Source organism: Micropterus salmoides, unplaced genomic scaffold (assembly GCF_014851395.1).
Source record: "Micropterus salmoides isolate LMB-PRFRI ecotype aquatic unplaced genomic scaffold, ASM1485139v1 Ms_hic_scaffold_2, whole genome shotgun sequence".
NCBI lineage: Eukaryota > Metazoa > Chordata > Actinopteri > Centrarchiformes > Centrarchidae > Micropterus > Micropterus salmoides.
In genome coordinates this window covers 52,057,010-52,079,024 of record NW_024041150.1, presented here as the reverse complement: position 1 = coordinate 52,079,024, position 22,015 = coordinate 52,057,010, and the positions used below count along the sequence as shown (strand labels likewise).

General features: G+C 39.4%; 1 protein-coding gene across 1 annotated transcript; it reads right to left on the bottom strand.

Annotated features, from left to right (window-relative positions):
- Positions 1–10,467: 10,467 nt before the first annotated feature.
- LOC119912745 (L-amino-acid oxidase-like) lies at positions 10,468–21,411 on the bottom strand. The gene is made up of 8 exons (XM_038732037.1): positions 21,371–21,411; positions 20,919–20,983; positions 20,121–20,344; positions 19,172–19,284; positions 18,608–18,809; positions 18,100–18,168; positions 13,680–13,816; positions 10,468–11,329 (listed from the first exon to the last, which is right to left on the bottom strand). The coding sequence occupies exons 2-8, from the start codon at positions 20,947–20,949 to the stop codon at positions 10,522–10,524; spliced, it is 1,584 nt and encodes a 527-aa protein (XP_038587965.1). The 5' UTR covers positions 20,950–20,983; positions 21,371–21,411; the 3' UTR covers positions 10,468–10,521.
- Between the last annotated feature and the right edge of the window lie 604 nt (positions 21,412–22,015).

Here is a 22,015-nt window from a genome sequence, read left to right as displayed (position 1 = left end):
AATGTGCACATCCAACACAGAAATATTAGTAATCTCTTAAGGATTAGGACAACTGCACCAACTCCAGCACCCAGAACAAACTCATTTAAAATGGCTCTCTTCAATGTGAGATCACTTTCAAGTAAGACTTTTATCTTAAATGATTTTATCTTGTCTGCAAATCTAGATTTTATGTTTTTAACTGAATCCTGGTTGCAAATGAATGACTATATCCAGCTAGCTGAACTGTGTCCGCCTCAATATGATTGTTTTAGTTGACCGAGGGTCAGTGGTCGTGGTGGTGGGCTAGTGAGCGTGTATAGGGAAAATTTAAAATGCCATCAAGTACGCTGTGATGAATTTAACTCCTTTTGAAGTTCTCACTCTTAAAGTTGGAGCGCTGCATCATATTTGTTATAATTTATCGCCCCCCTCAAAACCGCCTGGAGGATTTTTATCAGAACTTCCTGAATTTTTATCTACTCTGGTTTTAAATTATGACAGAATTGTTCTTTGTGGCGATTTTAATATTCATGTTGATGACCCCACCAATGTTAATGCAACTGACTTTTTAAATATGGCCACTTCTTTTAACTTCAAACAACATTCAAAGGGCAAACACATAACCGTGGTCATACACTGGACTTGGTTTTTACCCTGGGTGTCAGCATTTCCTCTGTGGAATTAGTGGACATGACCATATCTGACCACAGATGTACTGTTTTTAGCTGCGATTCGCCTGTTACTCACGCCGCCTCACCAAGCTCCGTGTGTTCTCGCATGTTTAATGAACAAAGTGTTTCAAAGTTTTGCGCATTCTTTCAGAGCCAAAGCCAACACCTGTCTGATTCCAACACCAACAATCTGGTCGATCACTTCAATCATATCTGCTTGTCGTCACTAAATATTACTGCTCCTCTAAAGGTTAGGCCTACGTCTAAAGCTAGTAAGCAACCCTGGATAAATGACAGCATTTGCAGCCTAAAAAGGGAATGCAGGAAAGCAGAGCGCCAATGGAAAAAATTCAGTCTCCAAGTCCATTACCTCAGTCTGAAGGATTTATTAATTAACTACAATAACATGGTTAAGGATGCGAGAACACACTATTTTTCTGAACTCATTACTACACATAAACACAATCCAAGGTTTCTGTTTAAGACTGTGTATCAGCTGGTAAACACAACCCCTCCTTGTGCCCCAGCTGGAAGTAATGATGACTGTGAATTGTTTTTATCTTATTTTACCAATGAGGTGGTGTCAATCAGAGCCTCTATTACCCCCGCGGCCTCTTACTCAGAGGTTCCTCACCAGCAACAAGAGAGTTTTAACCAGTTTTATCCCATCGACTTGTCTGAGCTTTTAAAAACAGTATCACAAATGAGTGTCCTCCAGCCCACTTGATGTAATACCTACAAAGTTTTTACTGAAAGTAACAGACTCTGTTGGCCCCCATTTGATCTCTGTTTTCAACAGCTCCCTATCTACTGGTTGTGTCCCTGATTATTTTAAAACAGCTTGCGTGAACACACTTTTAAAGAAACCTGGTTTAGATCCCTCCCTCCCACATAATTTTAGACCAATTTCAAAACTGCCTTTTATTGCAAAGATTCTAGAAAGAATTGTGTCCAAACAGCTGCTCACTATGCTGGAAAATAACAAATTATTTGAAAAGTTTCAGTCTGGTTTTAGGAAGTACCACAGCACTGAGACTACCCTGCTTAAAGTCACCAATGACCTTTTAATGTCTGCTGATGAAGGCATGTGCTCAGTCCTTGTACTCCTGGACCTTAGCGCTGCTTTTGACACCATTGATCACAACATCATGTTAGACAGACTGAGGCACTGGGTGGGGATCTCTGGTACTGCCCTAGAATGGTTTTCATCCTACCTGTCAAATAGGAAGTTTTGTGTGTCTGTAAACAACTATGTCTCCTCGTTCTGTCCAGTTAAATATGGTGTGCCTCAGGGGGTCGGTCTTAGGATCCATTTTGTTTTCCTTGTATCTGCTTCCCCTTGGAAAATATTATCCATATTATTCTTTTCATATTTATGCTGATGACACACAAATATACTTGCCCGTCAGATCCACAGACCCTGGAATGCTGAGTTCACTTAACCAACTGCCTTTGTGAAGTTAAAAAATGGATGTCAAATAATTTCCTCCAGCTGAACTCGGACAAAACAGAAATCCTGGTCATCGGGTCCCAGCAGATGGCAAATCAAATAATCCCATCTGCTGGTTCCCTAGTAAATCACATTAAGCCTGTGGCAAAGAACCTTGGTGTTTGGTTTGATAGTAATTTAAATTTCGAGCAGCACACCACAAAGCTTGTTCAATCATGTTTTTATCAACTTAGAAATATAGCAAAAATTCGATCAATGTTAACTTTTAAGGACACCGAGACCATTTTACACGCCTTCATCTCATCACGCCTGGATTATTGCAACAGCCTTTTCACCTGTTTAACCCAAAAATCTATTGATCGACTCCAGACTGTCCAGAACTCAGCTGCCAGGCTTTTAACCAGAACAAAGAAATATGACCACATTACTCCTATTTTAGCTTCATTACACTGGCTCCCAGTATGTTTTAGAATTGACTTTAAAATTCTATTGATCACTTTTAAAGCTCTTCATGGCCTCTCGCCTTGTTATATTTCTGACCTTTTAGTCCCATACACACCAGCACGTACCTTGAGATCCTCGGGCAGAGGTCTGCTGTCTGCTCCAGAGTCTCGACTGAAAACTAAAGGGGACAGAGCGTTTGCTGTCAGGGCCCCGAGGCTCTGGAACAGCCTACCAAGGAAATCAGGTCGGCTGAGTCAGTGAACTCTTTTAAGTCCCTTCTTAAAACATACTTTTATAGGAGAGCCTTTCCCGATCTTATTTAACTTTATTTTATCCCTTTTATTTTATTGTATTTTACTAATTTTATATGAATCTGTATTTTAGTCTTTTCAATGTTTTCATGCTCTTATCTTGTTTTTTGTATTATTCTTTACACTTTAAAGCACTTTGTAACTTGTTTTTGAAAAGTGCTCTACAAATAAGGATTATTGTTATTATTATATTATTCATCACAAGACTAAAGACACGAGGAAGAGTCTCGAGGGTCCGTGTACTTCGATTAAAGTCTTTACAAATATGTTCAATGATGAATCTGCTGAAGTTTTGTCAAAATGTTTTTATTGATGTCTCTGTTAAGTTTAACCATGTAATGATTAGCAGGGTAATATCTGAATTATTCTTTTAACGACATTAAAAGACACTGACTGCACCTTGTTTACTATCAGGTATCTGTGAGAAATAATCCAAACTTTTTCCAGTCAATGTTGTTTACAAATCTGTTCAAATAAAACACAACATTTGGAATAGATACAATTTATTTCTGAAACAAAGCACAAATGTTCTTATATTATGCCCCATCCACACTATTCTGCTTTAGTTTAGAAACAGAATTAAAACAAATACGATCTCCGTCCACACCAGTGTTTTAGCTGCGTTTAGAGTTAGAGTTCTACATTAAAACAACTGAAAACGCACATGTAGTGGCCGTTCACTTACACTGGACATGCGCGTGCCGGTGTAATATCGTGCCCGTCTTCACTAAAACACCCTCCAGAGTTTCAAAACACAAAACGGGGTTGGCATTGTTTTCAAACTTCATTTTTGCCTTTTTAGACTGGACGGGAGGTGCAAAAAATGCAGTAGTGTGGATGTGGCCTTATATACTGCGAGTACTATATACTGTATACTCGCTTATGCCCTGTCTACTAAAATATTAATATTTGATAAAACAATACAGAGATATTGATTACCATGGTCATTTTGGTCTCCATAATCTTCACTGCCAGAAAGTTTACTGAGATGCTTTTATTTGGGCCTGGTTTAGTACAGCTGCTTCCAGCTTCATTAATAAGTATTGTCACCTTGGGGAAGCTGAGGTGGGCGTAGTGTGATGACCAGGAGGCAGAGCAAACTGATTTACGGGTTCTTGTTTTGTTTTTACAGCCAAGCTTAACTTTCCTGTGTTTGAAATGTTTAGTTCTAAAAATGTCTGATGCTTTGTTTGTTTGACAAAGTTGTTTACGGTTGTGAAGCTGGTTTAGTTTCTTTGCAGTTTGAGCTTTTCTGAATTATGAGAACTTGCTTATGGGTTGGTTGGTTGTTGGCTGTCAAGACCCAGGTTGACAGGATTTTTCCAGTTGTGATAAGTGTTGCTGTAACCGCTCCACTAAAGTTCAACTCTAAGAATTTTATTTATCTTTTAGGAACTTGATTTGTGCTGAGCATCAGTGCATGTACCGTTCACATTACAGAAACGCATCATAATATACTACACACACATCATTTGTAATAGAAACCCTTTCTATTGGTGGGTTGTTGACTAAGAGAGTGGGGAAGTTAACAACCAGCTCCTTTTTGTTTTGGAGGGGTTGAGGTCAAGACAGTTCTGCCTGCACTACTCAGCAAAACTCTCCATCTCAATCTGTAGTAGGGTTGAAACAATTCATCAATTAAATCGATTACTAAAATGTATCGACGCAAATTCTTTGCATCGAGGCTTTGTTTAATCCATATAACTATATAGCACTCTGTTTCACACGGACATTTATTACTGTTGCACATCTCGCTTAAGCTGTGTGAACACGACATGATTATGATGACACTGTTTGCAAAGTATGGGATTATTTCAAGCTAAAAGAAAACAACTCTGTAATGTTACCCTCTGTCCACCATAAAATGAAACTGATGTCGCCTCAGCAACAGCACGACGGCACCTGATCAGAAAGCAGCCGGCATTTAACTGAAATCATGATTGATAATTGAGTTGAAGGCTAGCCAAAGTAAGCCGCAGTCCTCAGCTGAAAATGTACACACGTGTGTTTGTTGTTCTGGTTGGGCCGTGAGTTTGGGTTGTAACGTCGCAGTCATGAGTTAACTGGGTGTTGGGGAACGTACACAGCTGATTCTGTTATCGGATGAGGGTGTTGGCTGTTGTAATAAGGACCTCAGGAGTTGATGCTGGTGTATTTATGGTCATATGCATTGTAATTTATGGGAGGAGCCAATGCGGGGTATGTTGCTTGTGCATTTGCGCTCAGTTTCACGTTGATTGGGATCATAGACTGTATATGAGAAGTGGACATAGATGCCTTGAGTTTGGCCGATAGGGCGCCGCAATGTTGTTGTTTGTTTTTTTTTGCAACCAGCGGCACCGGATGTGACCATATTTGAACTAGCTAGGTGCATCTGTAACCGTTTTTTGAATTTTGGACCCAGAAGGAAAACAACATTCAGTTTGATTTTTTTGTTTTTTTTAATTAAAACAAAAAAAATGAATTCAGCACAATGTCTCGTTTTCCATTATTAACACATTTATTACTCTATTTCCTTTCATTGGTGGGCGGGACTTATCAACCCCTTGCTTCTGATTGGATAGTGTGCTCTACCAGTTATGTCTGTGTTTCAGGCTACTCTTCAAAATTAAGGTTCTCCCAATGACTTTCTATTACTGCTGTGGCTCTCCATCTTTGCCTTAAGACGATGCAATGTCTACACAAAATATACATTTAGTTGACAGTTTATCGAAAACTACTGAAATAATGAAACAAATCTCCCTTCATGATTAAGAGATTAACAGTTTTTAAGAGGTGGCGATTCAACAGTATGATCTGAAGCATGTAGTTTGTGGTGCTGTTAAACTGTAATGAATTAAACAAAGGTATTTCTGTTATTTAGCATTACAGATTAAGGCTTATTTTAGTAAATACTGTGGACAGTAAAGTGTTCTCAATATTATGAAGATCGATAGCATTGAACTAACAGCAAGTGCGTGAAAAGGATTTGCACAAAATGACCAGCAGGTGTCGCACAGCACCTCCATCAGATCTCCTGGAGCAATTTGAGAAAACCGCTCCACTGAATTAATTCTGCAGTGTTTAGTGTTCACTGAGGAGTGATGGTTAAAATCTGTAATTGTAAATGGTAACTCTGATTGGCACGATATATTGATCAACCGGTTTTGACGCTATTATGCAGCTGCGCCTTTATTGTGCATGAGACACCTGTAGTTAGGCCTACTGGTGGTGCAAAGTGCCGTCCCCTCACGAAAATCGTACAGTTAAGTATAAATAAAGCATAATTGCAAACGATAGATGTCTTTCTGTCGTCAAAGGAGAGATAGGCTATCGTCATGGGGTGGTGATGGCGCAACGAATAATACTCATACCTTTGGTGTGAGAGACCCGTGTTCAATTCCCCACTGTTACCCATCCACCAAGGTGTCCCTGAGCAAGACACTTAACCCCTTGTTGCTCCAGAGGCGTGCGACCTCTGACATATATAGCAACTGTAAGTCGCTTTGGATAAAAGCGTCAGCTAAATGAATAAATGTAAATGTCGCACAGCCCTAGGTGCCTTTTAATACCACAGGGCACAGAAGTCTGGGGCAGCTAAACAAAGGAAGGAGAAAGGAGTTGGTTACCTGGCTGAGAAGGTGGAGGTGTGCAGCCTGTCTCATGCAGCTCTTTTTGCTCCTGACTGTTACGCTGTTGACTGTTGAAAACGACTGTTGTCTTGTGGAGACGCATTTTTCATTGAGAGCAGTCAGCGCTAATCCCACTTACTAACAGCATTGACTGACTGCATTTCCTGATACTGCTTCAAAATAAACAGGGTACCCGCAGAGTCTTAAAAGTATTAGTCTTAAATTTCATATTCCAAAAATAAGGCCTTAAAAGTATTCAATTTAATTTACAAAGTATTAAATTTCGTTTACCAAGGCCTTAAATTGTTTCTTGTCCTTTCATAGGATTTAATTAATGCCGTAACGTCATAAATGAATACTTTGTGTGTGAGACTTCATAATACACTGTTTGGTGTGACTCTGATGTTATACGGCAGTACAGGTAACGTTACTGTTTACGTCAGTGTTTACCTTTACGCTCTGGACTGTGAAGTGTTCACGGTGCAAGAGCTCTGGCATCAAAGCTCTGCGCGAATCAATCAGTTGTTAGAAAAGAAAACGTCTCTGACGTGCTACTAACGTAAGCTCAACGACTCAGAATGGGCAAGTGTCTGAAATTCAGAAAGCCAGAGATACGAACAAGTTGGCGGACGATGCTGAGGTTAGCACGACAAGCTGATCGACGTGCGTTATGTGGATGGAAACATAAAACTAATGCACATTAAACTTACATCACCCAGATGCGCCAATCACGGGAACGACGGAAAAACAAACCGGAGCCCAACTCCTTATCCCCGCTGCTTTCAAGCCAATACTATATAATACTATATTTCAAGCAGCTTTAGAAGCTTTAGATGCTTTAGAAAAACAGAACAGGATGAATAATCACTGACGCAATTGGCATATTATATTACATTACCTTATCTAGTCGAGGTGTAACTAACTGTAACAACTCATAGCACACAATTTTTATTTATTATTATTTATTTGCACAATAGAACACATGCAATGGGCGGCTGTGGCTCAGGAGGTAGAGCGGGTTGCCCGTTAATCGGAAGATCGGCAGTTCAATGCATTTCGAAGTGTCCTTGGGCAAGATACTGAACCCCTAATAGCCCCTGGCGGCTGTTCCACCAGTGTGTGAATGGTGAGTGGTCTAGAAAGGCGCTAAACAAATATGGAGTATTTACATTTAGAATGCAATTTAAAGAGAAAAGAAACAAATCTGCATTGTCCAAAAAACGTTTACGCTAAAAAAATCTCAGTCACTGTATTTAAATAAAGACAAGTCTATCATCAGTTGGTGCAGAAAATGTCTTCAGAATGCAGGAAAATAAGTGTTTAGTGCTCGAAATTTTCTAGGCGTGGACCCCCAGACACCCCATTTAAATATATTTCAGCATTGAATATTTCATCAAATTGTGAAATATCATCATGTCTTGTTCTCATGAACCCAATATTTTAAATTAAGCATATGAGTGAAACGTCACACCCCTAATCTGAACCTCTGTCCCCACCACTTTTCCCAGCAGCGGGAAATCTTCAGGTTGCATTAGCAGCATCGTAAAACTGCATTTTTTTCACAGCTTACACTGCATCATAAAGCTGTTGCACTATTGTCTCTTGCACTTGAAACCAAAGCGGTTTTAAGATTTTTCTTGCACTTTACTCAGTAACGAATGTGACTGAAAATGTAGCGAATTCTTGAAACAAAACATAAGTAAAAGTAAAATTGCAGATTTAAAAAACTACTCAACTACCTTACAATTGCTATACATATCAGAGGTCGCACGCCTCTGGAGCAGCTAGGGTTTAAGGGTCTCGCTCAGGGACACATTGGTAGATGGGTCACAGTGGAGAACTTGCTCCACTGTGACATCTCACTTACTGTGTTTCTCTCTGTTGATATAGTGAAAGAGAAAAAGAGAGGGACTCAAATGTCACCGCTGTCAGCACTGTGACAAATCCTTCACAAAAGCTGGAAATTTAAAGGTTCATCAAAGAGTGCACACTGGAGAGAACCCGTACAGCTGTGACCAATGTGGAAAAACTTTCACTTACATTTGTTCTCTTAGGAGACACAAAAGCATTCACACTGCATCGTGCTGAACATTTTGTTTTAGAGCTCCTCCCATTGCCCTGAATCCAACCACTTGTTATCATGTGACTATGGAGTAGTGTCATGTGATGACTAGGGGTGTGACGAGACACTTAGCGCATGTAATATCATCCTTGCTGAGTCATGATTTAGTCTTCCCACCTCTTTGTGTCTTTGTTTGGGGAAGTAACCTCTTTGAATGTGCACATGGCTCCTTTTCACCTCAAATAATTAATTTTAATTCAGTTAGAAAAACGTGAACTTTAATAGCTCCTGTGTTTCAGCAGGTTTCCTGCTCATGTTCAAATGTTTCTGCACATTTGGAATCTCTCCCACATATCTGTCTTCTCTGACATGTCCAGAAGTATAACGTCATCATTTAGTGAGAATTCATAATATTTTAAGTCTACTTGCACTTAACTCTGCTGTGCATTACGTTTTTGCCCTGCTGGTAGCTTTCAGACCAACTGACCGAACCAGTTTGGGACTTCATGTTGGTCTGGTAGAAATCTTTCCACCAACTTCAGCACCTCGATCAAGTGCAGCTCACGGTCCCAACCAGAGCAAAGTATTCCAGTTACGTTACCACTCGGTCACAACTGTAGGAACCTGCATCGTCTGGTTGCAGTTAATTTGCTCCACCAGTCGATGTTATCAGTTATACATTTGTTTTCCCCTGTGAGATAATTAATCAGAATCACGTTATACTCACTTTTGTGAGATACTGTACTTGTGAAAGGGGGGTCGCGGTGACAAAGCCCACATGAATTCCTGACAGGTTTCAGTGCTGGCCAAAAATCCCACTTTTCATGTAATTTGTGAGATTTATTTTATTATCTGAGATGTTACTGTTAAGCCACATTTCAGAGATTAATGATGGGACAAGACTCCTAATATTCAACTGAAAGATTCCTTTAATATTATCCATTCAGGAAAAAAAACTTAAAAAAAACATTTCTGCTGTCACCGATCAAACATGGGTTTGATCCAAAAATGAGTAGAGATAACAAGATTCATTTGTTACAGTAAAACAAACACCACCCATAAAAACACACAAACCACACCCTTTTAGAAAGTCCCAGCAAACCAAGACACCATATTCCAGACCATTTCGGTGTATAATCCAAAGTGTTTATCATTAGACTGTCTCTTGCTATTCACAAGAACTCAACTCAACAACATAACACTTTGCAGCCATTAGTCATCGTTGTAGTTTTATTTCTGTGAGGTTAGGTAGAGTCAAAGATCACAGCCACAACCATTGAATTATTATGTATAATACAGAAATGTTGGGGTGGAAAACCAAGGCAAGAAAAGAAATAAAAATGAATGAACTGTCACTTCAAATCCATTGTCTGGTTGGGTTCTTTCTTGCTCTGGTGTTCTCCCTCCCACAGTCTAAAGCTTGATTTATACTCCTGCATCGCCATGCATTTATATTTGTGCGTTGGTGTCACCGTGATTCTGCATTTACACCGCCAAACGCTCGGCTGCTGTAGCGTACAGCGTCCACTGCGTAGCCCCCTACCCTAGCCCCCTACCCTACGCCGTCACCTACGGCGTAGGGCAGAGGCTACGGCGTTGATTCAACGCAGAAATATAAATTACACTTAAAGACGTACAGGTTAGGTTATCTGTTGTCTGTAGGTGTGAATAGTAACATAAATGGTTGTCAGTCCTCTTATATAGTGACAATCTGGCAATGTGCACTGGGATAGGCTCCAGTATCCCGCAACCCTGCCCCGGATAAGACGGAATAGCTCATGGTTGGGCAAAGGGGGGAAAAAAGTGTATTGTCAATGTACAGTATTGGAATCATTTTTTTTCAATCTAGTTTAGAAATATGTAATTTCTCTTTTGTGTACACTTAAGTCAATTAAAGTGGTATTTAACATAATAGGCATTAGCTAGAGATATTACAGCTTTTGGTATTCTTTTTATTTTATACCATAATACTAAATCAATTCTTCAGACCCTAGAGCTCATCTCCTCTTGGAAATTTAGCTGAGTCTTTGAGCACCACATTGTTAATGTTGATAGCAGCCCTGATTGCAGATTTCATAGACGTCTCCATCCAAGCGTGAGGGAAGGCTGTGTGTTCACCAGCAAAGTGCACCCGGCCTTCACTTCTGAAGAGCTCCTCAGCGTACTCTAAATGTTGGTAGGGCGTGAAGAGGGCGAAGGCCCCCAAACTGTAAGGATCCAAGGTCCACTTCTTTACCACCACCCCTGTGCAAAGAGACCTAACATGGTCGCCGTGGATCTTTGACAAATCTCTCAGAGCCAGCTCTTTCAGGGCTTCATCGCTCGCTCCCTGGAAGAGGAGGGAGTCATCAGCCCAGGTGTAGGAAGCCAGGAGGACGCCGATGGTCTTATTGTTTGAGAAAATGTGGCTTGGGTAGTAGATGAAACGAGAGGGACCGTCAGTGATGCTCTTTCCTCCGAGGCCGTTCTTCTCCCAGAATTTCTCGCTGAAGGTGAGGATGATTTTAGTAGAGCTGTCATAGTGGACCCCCCTTAGGGCCTCCATCTTTTGGATGGATAGAGGTGGATTGAAGTCCATGAAGAGGGCTGCTTTCGCTGTGGTTGTTACCAGGACAATGTCAGCTGGAAGGTGAGTAAAAGAGGGCTGTTGGCTAGGATCTGAGGTCTGGTACGATACATTTACACCATTATCAACCTGGCTGATGCTCTTAACTGGGGAGTTGAGGAGGATGCGGACATTAAGGACTTTGAGAAAAGCTTGAGGGAGAAGGTCTGATCCACCAGTCACTTCATAGTACCTTAAAAACAAAAACACACATTTTTAGTGTCATTGAATTGAGCACAAATGTATCTACATGGTTGCCTTGTTTGTATGTATTATATGATTTCAAAACTGTTTAAAAATATATAAAAAATATATTTGTATAATTTTATGAATAAAATTATAAGTAGTAGTTTGCAGGTGTTTTGAGTTAATTAGCTGATTAGAGTGTGGCACCAGGTGTCTTCAATATTGAACCTTTTCACAATATTCTAATTGTCTGAGCTACTGATTTTGGGATTTTCATTAGTTGTCAGTTATAATCATCAAAATTAAAAGGAATGAACACTTGAAATATATCAGTCTGTGTGGAATGAATGTAAACATTATACAAGTTTCACTTTTTGAATGGAACAACTGAAATAAATCCACTTTTTGATGATATTCTAATTATATGACCAGCACGTGTGTGTGTGTGTGTGTGTGTGTGTGTGTATATATATATATATATATATATATATATAATTAGGGGTGTGCATCTTCACTGGTCTCACAATTCGATTACGATTATCAGGTCTTTAATTCGATTCTATTTTCCGATGCGTCAGTTCAAGGGTGTGAATTTCTGGGCACCTCATTGTCTCATCTAGTGTAGTTACATGTTTGTGTCCTGTAAGTTGATTATTGTACCATCTACTATTGAGCACCATGGGCCTTGAGAAATGGCACTTAGTTCATTGTGTACTTGATGTGTGGATGAATGACAACAAATGAAATAGAACTAGCAGCAAAAAAGCGTCCTGCTCAGCTTTCAGACCGCAGTCTGCAGCCTGAAGAGGACATGTTAGCGAACTTAGCGCTAACTACCTTCACATTTCCAGCAGTTGGAAAACAACAGACAGAAACGGACATGCTTTAACCTAACGTTACACTGTAGATTTACAGCCAGACTGAAACGTAACGTTCATCTTTTCCTCTGCTCCGCTACTTTCACCGTCACCTACTGCCGCCTGTCACCTAGCTGTCCTTTGAAGAATGAGCAGAGGACGCTAGCTGGGCGCTACCGAGCGGCACAGTGTGCGGGTGAAAATCATTAACATTAGTTGCGCATTGATTTTATTGATCGTGTGTTAGTTTAGTAGCAGCCGTTACTCATTTAATCAACAGCTGTCTGTGCCGAACAGGGAGAACCACACGTCTACATTGTGTGCACCGCATAAACGGTCCGGAGCTGCACTTCCGCATTTCCGAGTTCCACCTTTTTTGTTCTGTCAACATTATGTTATCAATTAACCTTTAGAGAATTGATTATTGACATTTGTGAAGCGATTCATAATTGTCCAAGTCTGCATCGCAATGCATCTATAAATCAATTATTTTCCACACACCACACCCCTAACAAATAAATAAATAAATAAATATATATATAAAATTAGAGTTGAAAAGTAACAAATTACATTTACTCGTGTTACTGTAATTGAGTAGCTTTTTTGTGTACTTGTACTTTTTTAAGTTGTTTTTATAAGACACAGCCAGGGAGAGACGTCAGTGATCGTTCCCTCTGGCTGGATGAAGTCTGACACTCCTCATTTTACACAGGATCCATGATGATACGGAAGATTTTGAAACGAATGGCAAAAGTAGCATGTGATGGGTTATAAAGAGGAGCCAAGCTCCCCCGTAGTTCGCACCCTGCTTGGTAAAAGATGTTTTCATAGTTTGGTAAGAGTCTTTGCTCAAATTAGCCAAAAACATATTGGTGCATGACATCGTTAATGTCAGTTGGCACCTGCTGGTTACTAGTTAATAATGCTTAGGCAAAATTTATGCTAATGCGTATGAAGGCACATTCAAAGTACCACCTGTTTTAATGTAGCCTAAAGAGGGATATGACTTCATATACAGTGCAGTGTTTCCCGTTTTCCCAGTCCAGTGCGGCCCGCCATAGTTTAAATTGTTCCGCCACAGTTTCATAATGAAGCAAAAACATTCACTAAACTTCTCATAATAACATAAAAGTTCTCTAACGTTGTTTTGCGCCATTGCTTTAGCAAATAATCTGTCAAACGAACTGATCTGACATTGTGGCCTCAAGACTGTGATTTATTTAAATAAGTATAATAAAAAGAACTATAAATAAGATATTAAATCAGTATATATGTTTAGGAGCTTAAAAAAGTAACTAAGTCACTCCAAATTTTAATGAGCTACATTTTACTTTTACTTAAGTAGATTTTAGTAACTTTACTTGTACTTAAGTAAAAGTTAATCAGTATAACAGTAATTTTACTTAAGTACAATATTTTAGCACTCTTTCCATCTCTGATATAATACACTGTGCAAACAATGTGCCTTTTGAATAGACAATGTAGGATGTAGGGCCTCACCTCACGTTGTCATTGATATCTGACTGGTCATAGATCATCTCAGTCAGCGCTGTGTACATAAGGCTCTGTTCGTTAAGCAGGTCTCCAATCATCCTCACAGCTTCTGGACTCAGATTTCCTACTTCTTTCAGATACTCCTGTTAAACAAAGTCATGCAGTCAGAAAGAGGGATTAAAAGGAATTAAAAGGTCAGCAGACTCATTGAACTCCTTTAAGTCCATTCTTAAAATATACTGTTATCAATAATAGTAATAATAATGAACCTTTCCTGATTATATTTTCCTTTTAACTTTTAATTAGTGGTTTTTATCTGATTGGTTTTCACGGCCTCCCCGTGTGGATGAGCAGTGTAGGGTTCCTTCAGGGTTGGACTTTCCTTCCGGAGGTCCCTGTGGTCTGATTTTATTTTTGTATAAGTAAGCACATCGTGAGTAATGTGCAATCCAGAGTCAAAGGCTGCCTTGCCTCTTTTATATGCTAGAAAAACTCTTTTATGTTAATAACTGAAGTCCTTTTTGAAAGACTATTAATATAGGATTGTATGAAAGTGTGATCAGTAGTGAGGAGCTAACTCACCAAGGTATTCTCGTGCTTGTTAAGGACTAAGAGGTGCCCCCCCCCCCCCCTCCATTTTATGTTGCTATCTTGTTATGCCATTTATGAAACTGAAACTTACACCAACGTTACCTATAAATCATTGAGCTACATTTTAATTATGTATAATGTATCAATACATTTTTCAGATTTTTATAATTAATACTGATAATAATTGACACTGACAATATAAATTTGGTGAGGGGGTCTCATAGACGCACCCGGTGCGTCTCACACCGATGCTAAACTGTACCTTCAAAATCAAATAACTGCGGATTGTCACTTTTTCTGAAAACATTGGTATTGGACATCCTGCGATGAGAGCGGTCTGTTTATTGGCCTTTCTCTTTCTCTCACTCACTCACTCACTCAATCACTCGCACAACAATATTGCCAAAGCTATATATACATTCCATAAGGACAATTGATTTCATACATTTCAGTACATAAGTAAATAAAAGAGTAAAAGTTATGTTTGTGTGTAGAATAATAAAAACAGTAGGCTAAGTGTGTGTGTGTGTGTGTGTGTGTGTGTTAATGCGTTAATCCCTTTTTATGTGGACGCTCTGACCTACAGAGTTTTCATTTAGCAACTTATACGCACACAGAACGGCAGGAAAGTGAGCTGTTTCTGAGAGCCACATGGTCAGTTAGCCGCAAATCTGGAGTGCACTCCTATATGAGTATTTACGGTAAATGCTCCCACACGGAGCAGCTCATTGCTCTGCTCAGCTGCTGTTTCAACAAAAACGCCATTCAGGGTGAAAATTCAACCGTGGTGTTGCGTCGGGAGATGCAGTAACTTCACCAGCGGTGAGTAAGAAATATGAATAATACATGTAATCTGTTAAGATATGAGGAGAGTAAAAGTCCGCTAGCCGTTAGGGTTATTTATGTAGTGCTAATATCATATAGGCTAAAGCTCTTCAGCTAGTGGTGGTGACTAACAAATAAACTAATCTTGACAGTTACTACTAAGAAGAATTTTATGCTTCTGTTAAATGTGAAATGAGCCGTGTTTTGTGTGTGGTGGTGAAGTCAATTTAAAGTTAACTTTACTGCACTTAACCAGTCAAAATTATTTAATGAACGCTAACGTTAGTTACTGTACTTCTATGTCTTACACAGAAAACATAGGAGGAGGCATGCGGAGAACATAACCATATTCTTCAGAGGAAAAGAAGGAGGAGAAGGAGAGCAACAAATAACCCCCAAACAATAAAATAAAGTCCTTTTATATTTCCCTGCCTTGTTGTTTATGTGTACATACAGAGGAAGAATGTGAGAACAGCACACATTTCATCGTTACTGTGTGTTAGAGCATGGGAGAACAGTGGATACTTTTAATACAGCCCACACCCCTAATACTGTGTAACTATAACAAGTAGAGAACAGAAGAAAAAGATGTTCTTTCTTTACAACTGTCTGCATAGCTTATTCATATTGTGTAATGAATGAAAATAAATAGGCCTACTAGGCTTCTCTCTACTTTGACATTTAAGATTAGCTTGTTTGATCCACCTTCATACACATGTGACATTACTGTACAACTTGAGAAAGGTGAGTTGTTTTCTGCTCCAGCCTGCCTAAAAGAAAAGTGTTTTTGGGATTAAATGGACTTTATTAGCTGCTGCAGTGCAGGATGAACTCAGAATAGACCCATTTCTCACCTTATTATTCTAAATCATGCAACGAAGAAGAAGAAATGCATAAGAAATCCTGGGACAAAATCTGTAGTCAAAATCTGTCCACAGCATGTAGTCTGATGAACAAGACTTGTGTTATAGCTGACTTGGGCAGTGAAATGTTTAATTTTTTAAATTCATGTGGTCATAGTTGTCCACAGCTCAAATCAGAATATAAGAAGAAATGTTTTATACCACCTCAAGAAGGCTTCCTATCAGAAAGGTAGGAAGGTATTTCAAATGTAAAACTGCAGTCCTGAAATCTAAGTAAAGTAATTTCCCTGACATTTTTGTGTTACTTTACTTTTAATAGACGCATGTAACAGGTTTTATACTTCCTGTGAGTATAATCCAATCAATCTTATTTTCATACTGTATATCCGTTGTGTAATTTGATAAATTGTGTTGTATGTCGTGCTCGCATCTCAGAGAAGACTCTGACTGCAACATGCGTCTTTGTAAAGAGAGAAACAGACAGAAAAAGTCTCTAACTCTGCCTGTCAGCTCGCTCTGCTCCGTTAAAACTGAATACAGAATTGAATACGAGTGCACTCCAGATTTAGCTGCAGCCAGCTGACCGTGTGCTTCTCCCTATACCGCAGTTCTGTGTCCATGCATGCAGCAAACTGAAAGCACTGTCTGTCGGAGCGTCTACGTGAAAAGAGAAGGAAGACATGGCTGGTAGTGTCTTCAGAGTTGTTAAACACCTCAGCGCACTGAAGGAAGCCATCTGACTGTGTGAGGGGCAAGATCGTTGATGTCTGCAGGCAGAGTAGGAGCTCTCCTGTCTGACTGGTCCACCAATAGCAGAGAAGATGACCCCTTGAGACACAGCCCCTCCTCATTTGCATAATGAGGCAGAAATGCATACAGAAATGTAAAAAGGACAGGCAGAAATAAATACCATTAGAGAAATAAATAGGGTAGAAAATGCAACGGAAGAATAAAACGCACACATAAATAAATACATTTTAAAAAAGAAGTAATTAACAAATAAAGTTGAAGATTATAACGGACAATAAATAAATAAGGTAATTATTATACATTATTACAAAGGTGAATAAATAAAGCTAATTAAAATAGACATACTCATGTCTCCTTGTATAATTTAATTACTGCCTACATTTATTTATTTACTTTATTTTTTTGTGCATTTAATCAGATGCTTATTTATTAATTGAGCATTTATTTATTTCTGTATTTATTTCTGAATGTCAGAGTCAGTCCTCCATACTCAATGCAGGTGTAGTCCAGAAAGTGGGTTTACTGACAAGTTTGTTAACAAAGAGAAGAGGGAAACACTGCGTTCTCGGTTCCAGAAAGAGCAACTTAAACTCCCCTCACAGCCCACTGCAGTGAGAGAAGATAATCTGCTCAGACTGGGAACTGATCAAATAAGTTATAAATTCCTTAGTGCTGATCCCAAATAGTCTATGCTTCCATGGGTGGAGCCTGATTGAACTGCCAATCTAACGTGAGATCTTCGCAGCGGCATTAGGAAACGAGAATCATACCATTTTTGTCACGAACCCCCCGGTCTTGACCCTGACCTGCCTGTTGGTATGTGTGTGATTGTACTCTTTGAGTTCTTTTCCCCTTTGGTATGGCTGCAGTGTGCTTGGTGTGTTTTGTTTTTTTGTCTGTCTCTGTGTTCTGCTTTCTCCCTCATGCTCTGGGGCTGCATCCTGTCAATTAGCACACCGGTGTCTCATCCTGCAATCAACTCACCTTTAAGGACTCAACCAGCTCAACCTTCCAGTCACCGACGGATCGTTGTACCATACAGTACGAACACGCCAGCCTGTTTTTTGTCCTGAACTACCAGCATCAAGTCTCTGTCTTCTGCTTAGTCATAAGACTGGGCGGTGCAGTGGCAGTTAAACTGTTTGCTTTTTTAATTATTGATTCGGTTTACTTTTTCAGGTCAAAGCATGTGACTCACCATAGTCAAGCATTAACATGTAGTAGTAACCTGTTTTTCAGATATAACGTTAAGCTCAACTAAAGGTGTTTTCTTATTCAAGTTAACTATTAGTTGACTGTATGGCAAACATTTGGAAAGGGCATTTGCACTAAAAGAAAGCCAAGTCATTCTCAACACACAGTTTTCTTATTTACAATGAGATCATGCCGTGTTTTACCTTCACAGAATAATGGTCGTATTTTCTCAGGTATTCCTCGCAGCCATTAGTCTCCACATAATCTTTAACCTACAAAAAAAGAATAAGATTATGCAAATTCCATAATTATCATCTCCAAACATATTGCATGTAATCCTGGACTCAGGGACAACGTGTCTCTGTGGGAAGATATGCTTGATGCTGAAGCTCTCCTTACTCACGTGTTTGCCTGAGCTGTTTATTTGAAAACTCAAATTGCCATCACAGTGTTTAAGGATCAACATTTTCAGGAGGAGGAGGCCCAGACCCCCACTTAATGTGTGACCCCTCAAATGTTGAAGCTAAACCTGCGCTCTTGCTTTTTAACTAGAAAATGACTCACTAGAATGCAAGAAAACCGTCTCTGGGATGACAGGTTTTCTGAAGGGAACAGTGGTTAAGTTTCATCACCCAGTTTAGGCAATTATGTCTTGAAGTTGGCAAGTATGCTGTTCATAATTATTCATCACTGACCGTGATTATTACATACCTCCTGCAAAGCTTGCTGTAGCAGCTCTTCAGCTGACTTCCCTTTCTCACTTGGGCTCACATTGTATTTCAGGACATCAGGGTTTTTTTTCACTGTGGATGTTTTCTCCAGCAACCCGTTAACCAGATAAAAGGTGTTATCGTTAACCATGATGAAGTCATTAAGTGGGACCCCCAGATCTTTAGCAACCCAGAGGACGATCCTGTTGACAGAGGTGATGGTGGCAGAGTCAGCTGGTGACTGCAAGTGTTCTGTACTGTGTTTGAGCCAAGACAGTAAATGAAAAAGATTCTTCTGATGCTTAGCGGCTACATTTCTACATCCCCTTTGATCTTTTAGTTAAGTAACAAACACAACAGCGACGACCTCTTCTGGATTCTATCAAGCTCCATTTTCAGCTTACCTTTAATGTAAAAATAAATTGCTAGTATCCATGTTTGGATGGTATCTTTGCAAATCAACCTCATAAAAAGCTGGAATGCCAATTTGTACACTTTTCAATGTAGCTTCAAAAGTTTCTCTTTTACACAGTCATGTTGGTCTGAGATGGGGAAATCAACTCACTTGTGAAAACTTGGGATCATCATGGCTCCCAGTTCAGTATACCAGCCCTCTTCTTCATTCCTGTAGGTCTCCACCCGTCCTCCAACACGGCCGCTAGCCTCCAATATCGTTACCTTGTCAGTACAGGTGAATATAAACAGATATTACAAATGAGGCAGGTCAAGTAATGTTTCAAAGGTACTAGGTGTGGTTATACTACCGCTTTTGCTTTTCCTACTGCTTCTGGTACCACAATAACTATCGCTACTATTACTAGTCTTACTACAACTATTAACAACTTCTGCTACCAGTACTGAAAATAATTATACTGCTAATATTGCTGCTGATTCCAACACTACTGTTAATGCTACTACTACATTTGATGGTGAAACTACTACTAGAAGTAATAATCCTGTTGTTGAATCTGCCATTGTTATACTACTTGTACTACCACTGCTGCTACTACTACTATTCTACTAAACTGCCACAACTACTGCTGCTGGTACTAATAATGCAGTTTTTACTATGGCAAATACTGCTACTACTAGTATTGCTTCTGCTGCTGTAAAACATTTGCTGTCACTATTCTAACTATTCTTGCTACCTTCGTTACTACTATTAAAAATAATTACCCATAATTTGTTTTCAAAAAAGTTAGATGTCCCTGATTTAAAAAGCTACATGTGTAACGGCTCCAAAGGCCGTGAATTAGTTTGTGGTAATTTGATTTATTGTAAATGTAAAACACATAACATGAAATGAATGGCAGGGCCCTTAACATGGCTCCTGTGTCAAAATCTAATTATTGCAAATTATCATAAACCAGTGTGGTTACAGGGGTTAGGGAGAAGTTAAAAGGAGCCCTGCATGTAATTTATTCCCCCTAGACTCCATATTGGGTTAATCTGCAGGCCCCCAAACCCCCAAATATTTTGGTAGAAATATTATCTGTGTATGTGTGTGTATGTACCGTGTGTCCGGCGTCTTGCAGTAACTTGGCAGCTGTCAGTCCAGCCATGCCAGCTCCAACAATAACAACATGATGAGGTGTTTTAGTTTTTGGAAGGCCCGTCTGCACAGTCTGCAGCAGCTCATCGTAGTCATCATCGTTCAGACAATCATCCAGTTGTTGCTTCAGGTTGTTTGCAGAAGTGTGACTGGGGTACAGTGTGAGCAGCAGCACACTGACAGCAACTGGAAAACACACACACACACACACACACACACACGATCCAACTTTAATCAAATTATTTTTAATTTTTATTGATTCACTGTAGTTGCTTTTTCCGCTGAAGCAAAGTTGTAGAGCCAAAATCTAGTTGAGCCGCTACACCAGAGACACTCAACTGTACTTGACCCTGTTTGCATCAAATTTACAGTGAATACGTTTCTGTTCCGACATTTACAGGCTGGAGTTTCCTCGGTCGAATCTAATTCTTCTAGACAAGCAAAAATTGACCTCTCGTCATTTAATCATAAACTGATGAAAACCAAACTGTAGAAGTATAAACCTCACAGAGCAGAAGTATAACTGTCTTCAGTGGGTTTGAATCACAGGGAAAAAATCAAAGGACTGCAGAGAGGAAATGTGCACTTTCAGCACATATTCTCTTTTAGGCTACTCGTGGACAGAACTCGACACTATTTACTACCAGCCAGATCAGGTTGCCAAAAGTGTTTACAGAACAAAGTGTTTCAAAGACAGTAAAAGTTAAAAAAATTAAATAAAAGTGTTCCTTCAATATTAATTTTGCTAGAAAATACTCACAGAATTTCCATTTTGGCTCTTGCAGATCCATCTCAGTTATTAAGACTATTACGTCTTCTTTCCCTCTTCGGTGACATGAAGAGGATGGAAGAAGAGAAATATACACAATAGACAGCAGGTTTTAATCCTGGAACATTGTGACTTGTCTCTCTGACAAAACTGTGTCATTTTGTCAAAGACATTTACTTTTGCATTCAATGTAATTTGATGATCATATTATTCAAACATGTACAGAATTTATTTAACAAAAGAAAACCTGAAGAAACTCTCAAGAAAAACACAATCATGTGATTGTGAGTGTAACTTTACGTTTTGAGAAAATGTTATGGATTTTACAAATTCTGTAAGTTCCTTAAATGTACATATTTGCTGTTAAATTCAATATATGTTACTATTTGCACATTTGAATTATAGTCTAAGATAAAATTTCGGGAAAAATTACATATTCTTACCCTTTGAAGAGCTAAAATGTCAGAATCTGCCGTTAGAGTAACTTGAAAGGAAACCGTGGCCTCTTAAATACGTTCTTGTCAGTCAAGCATGACTGCAAATGTTATGCCCTCGTGTTTTTTTATAAGTTTGTCCTGGTATGCATTATTCACCATCCATCCATCCATCCATCCATCCATCCATCCAGCCAGCCATCCATCCATCCATCCAGCCATCGCCAACCGGTTAATCTGCGTACAAGGGCGTGGGTGCATTAGTCACCAATTCCTCAGAATCAGGTGAGAGAGAACAACCAGTCTAGAAAAACTAAAACTTAACATTATCAACAAGGCTGTGTGTCATCTCATGAAAACTCTACCAAACATGAACTGAAAGGAGTAAATAAAGTATTATTTCATTTACTGATAATTCTTGCTCTTTTCAGCTAACCACATGCTTGTCATTCATGTCTTTTTTTGTACACTTTGTATTTAGTTTAACTGTCCTAGCCTCCTGATTCCATCTCTGTGGATACTAAATGTTTACTGATCACCTGACAGCGGTAAATGGTGGCAATATAAAGGCTCGTGCCTCATGACTACACGATTTTCAGCGTCGGACGATGGCCGTGCTGTTCACACTACACAACTTGCCGACTTGTGACGGGA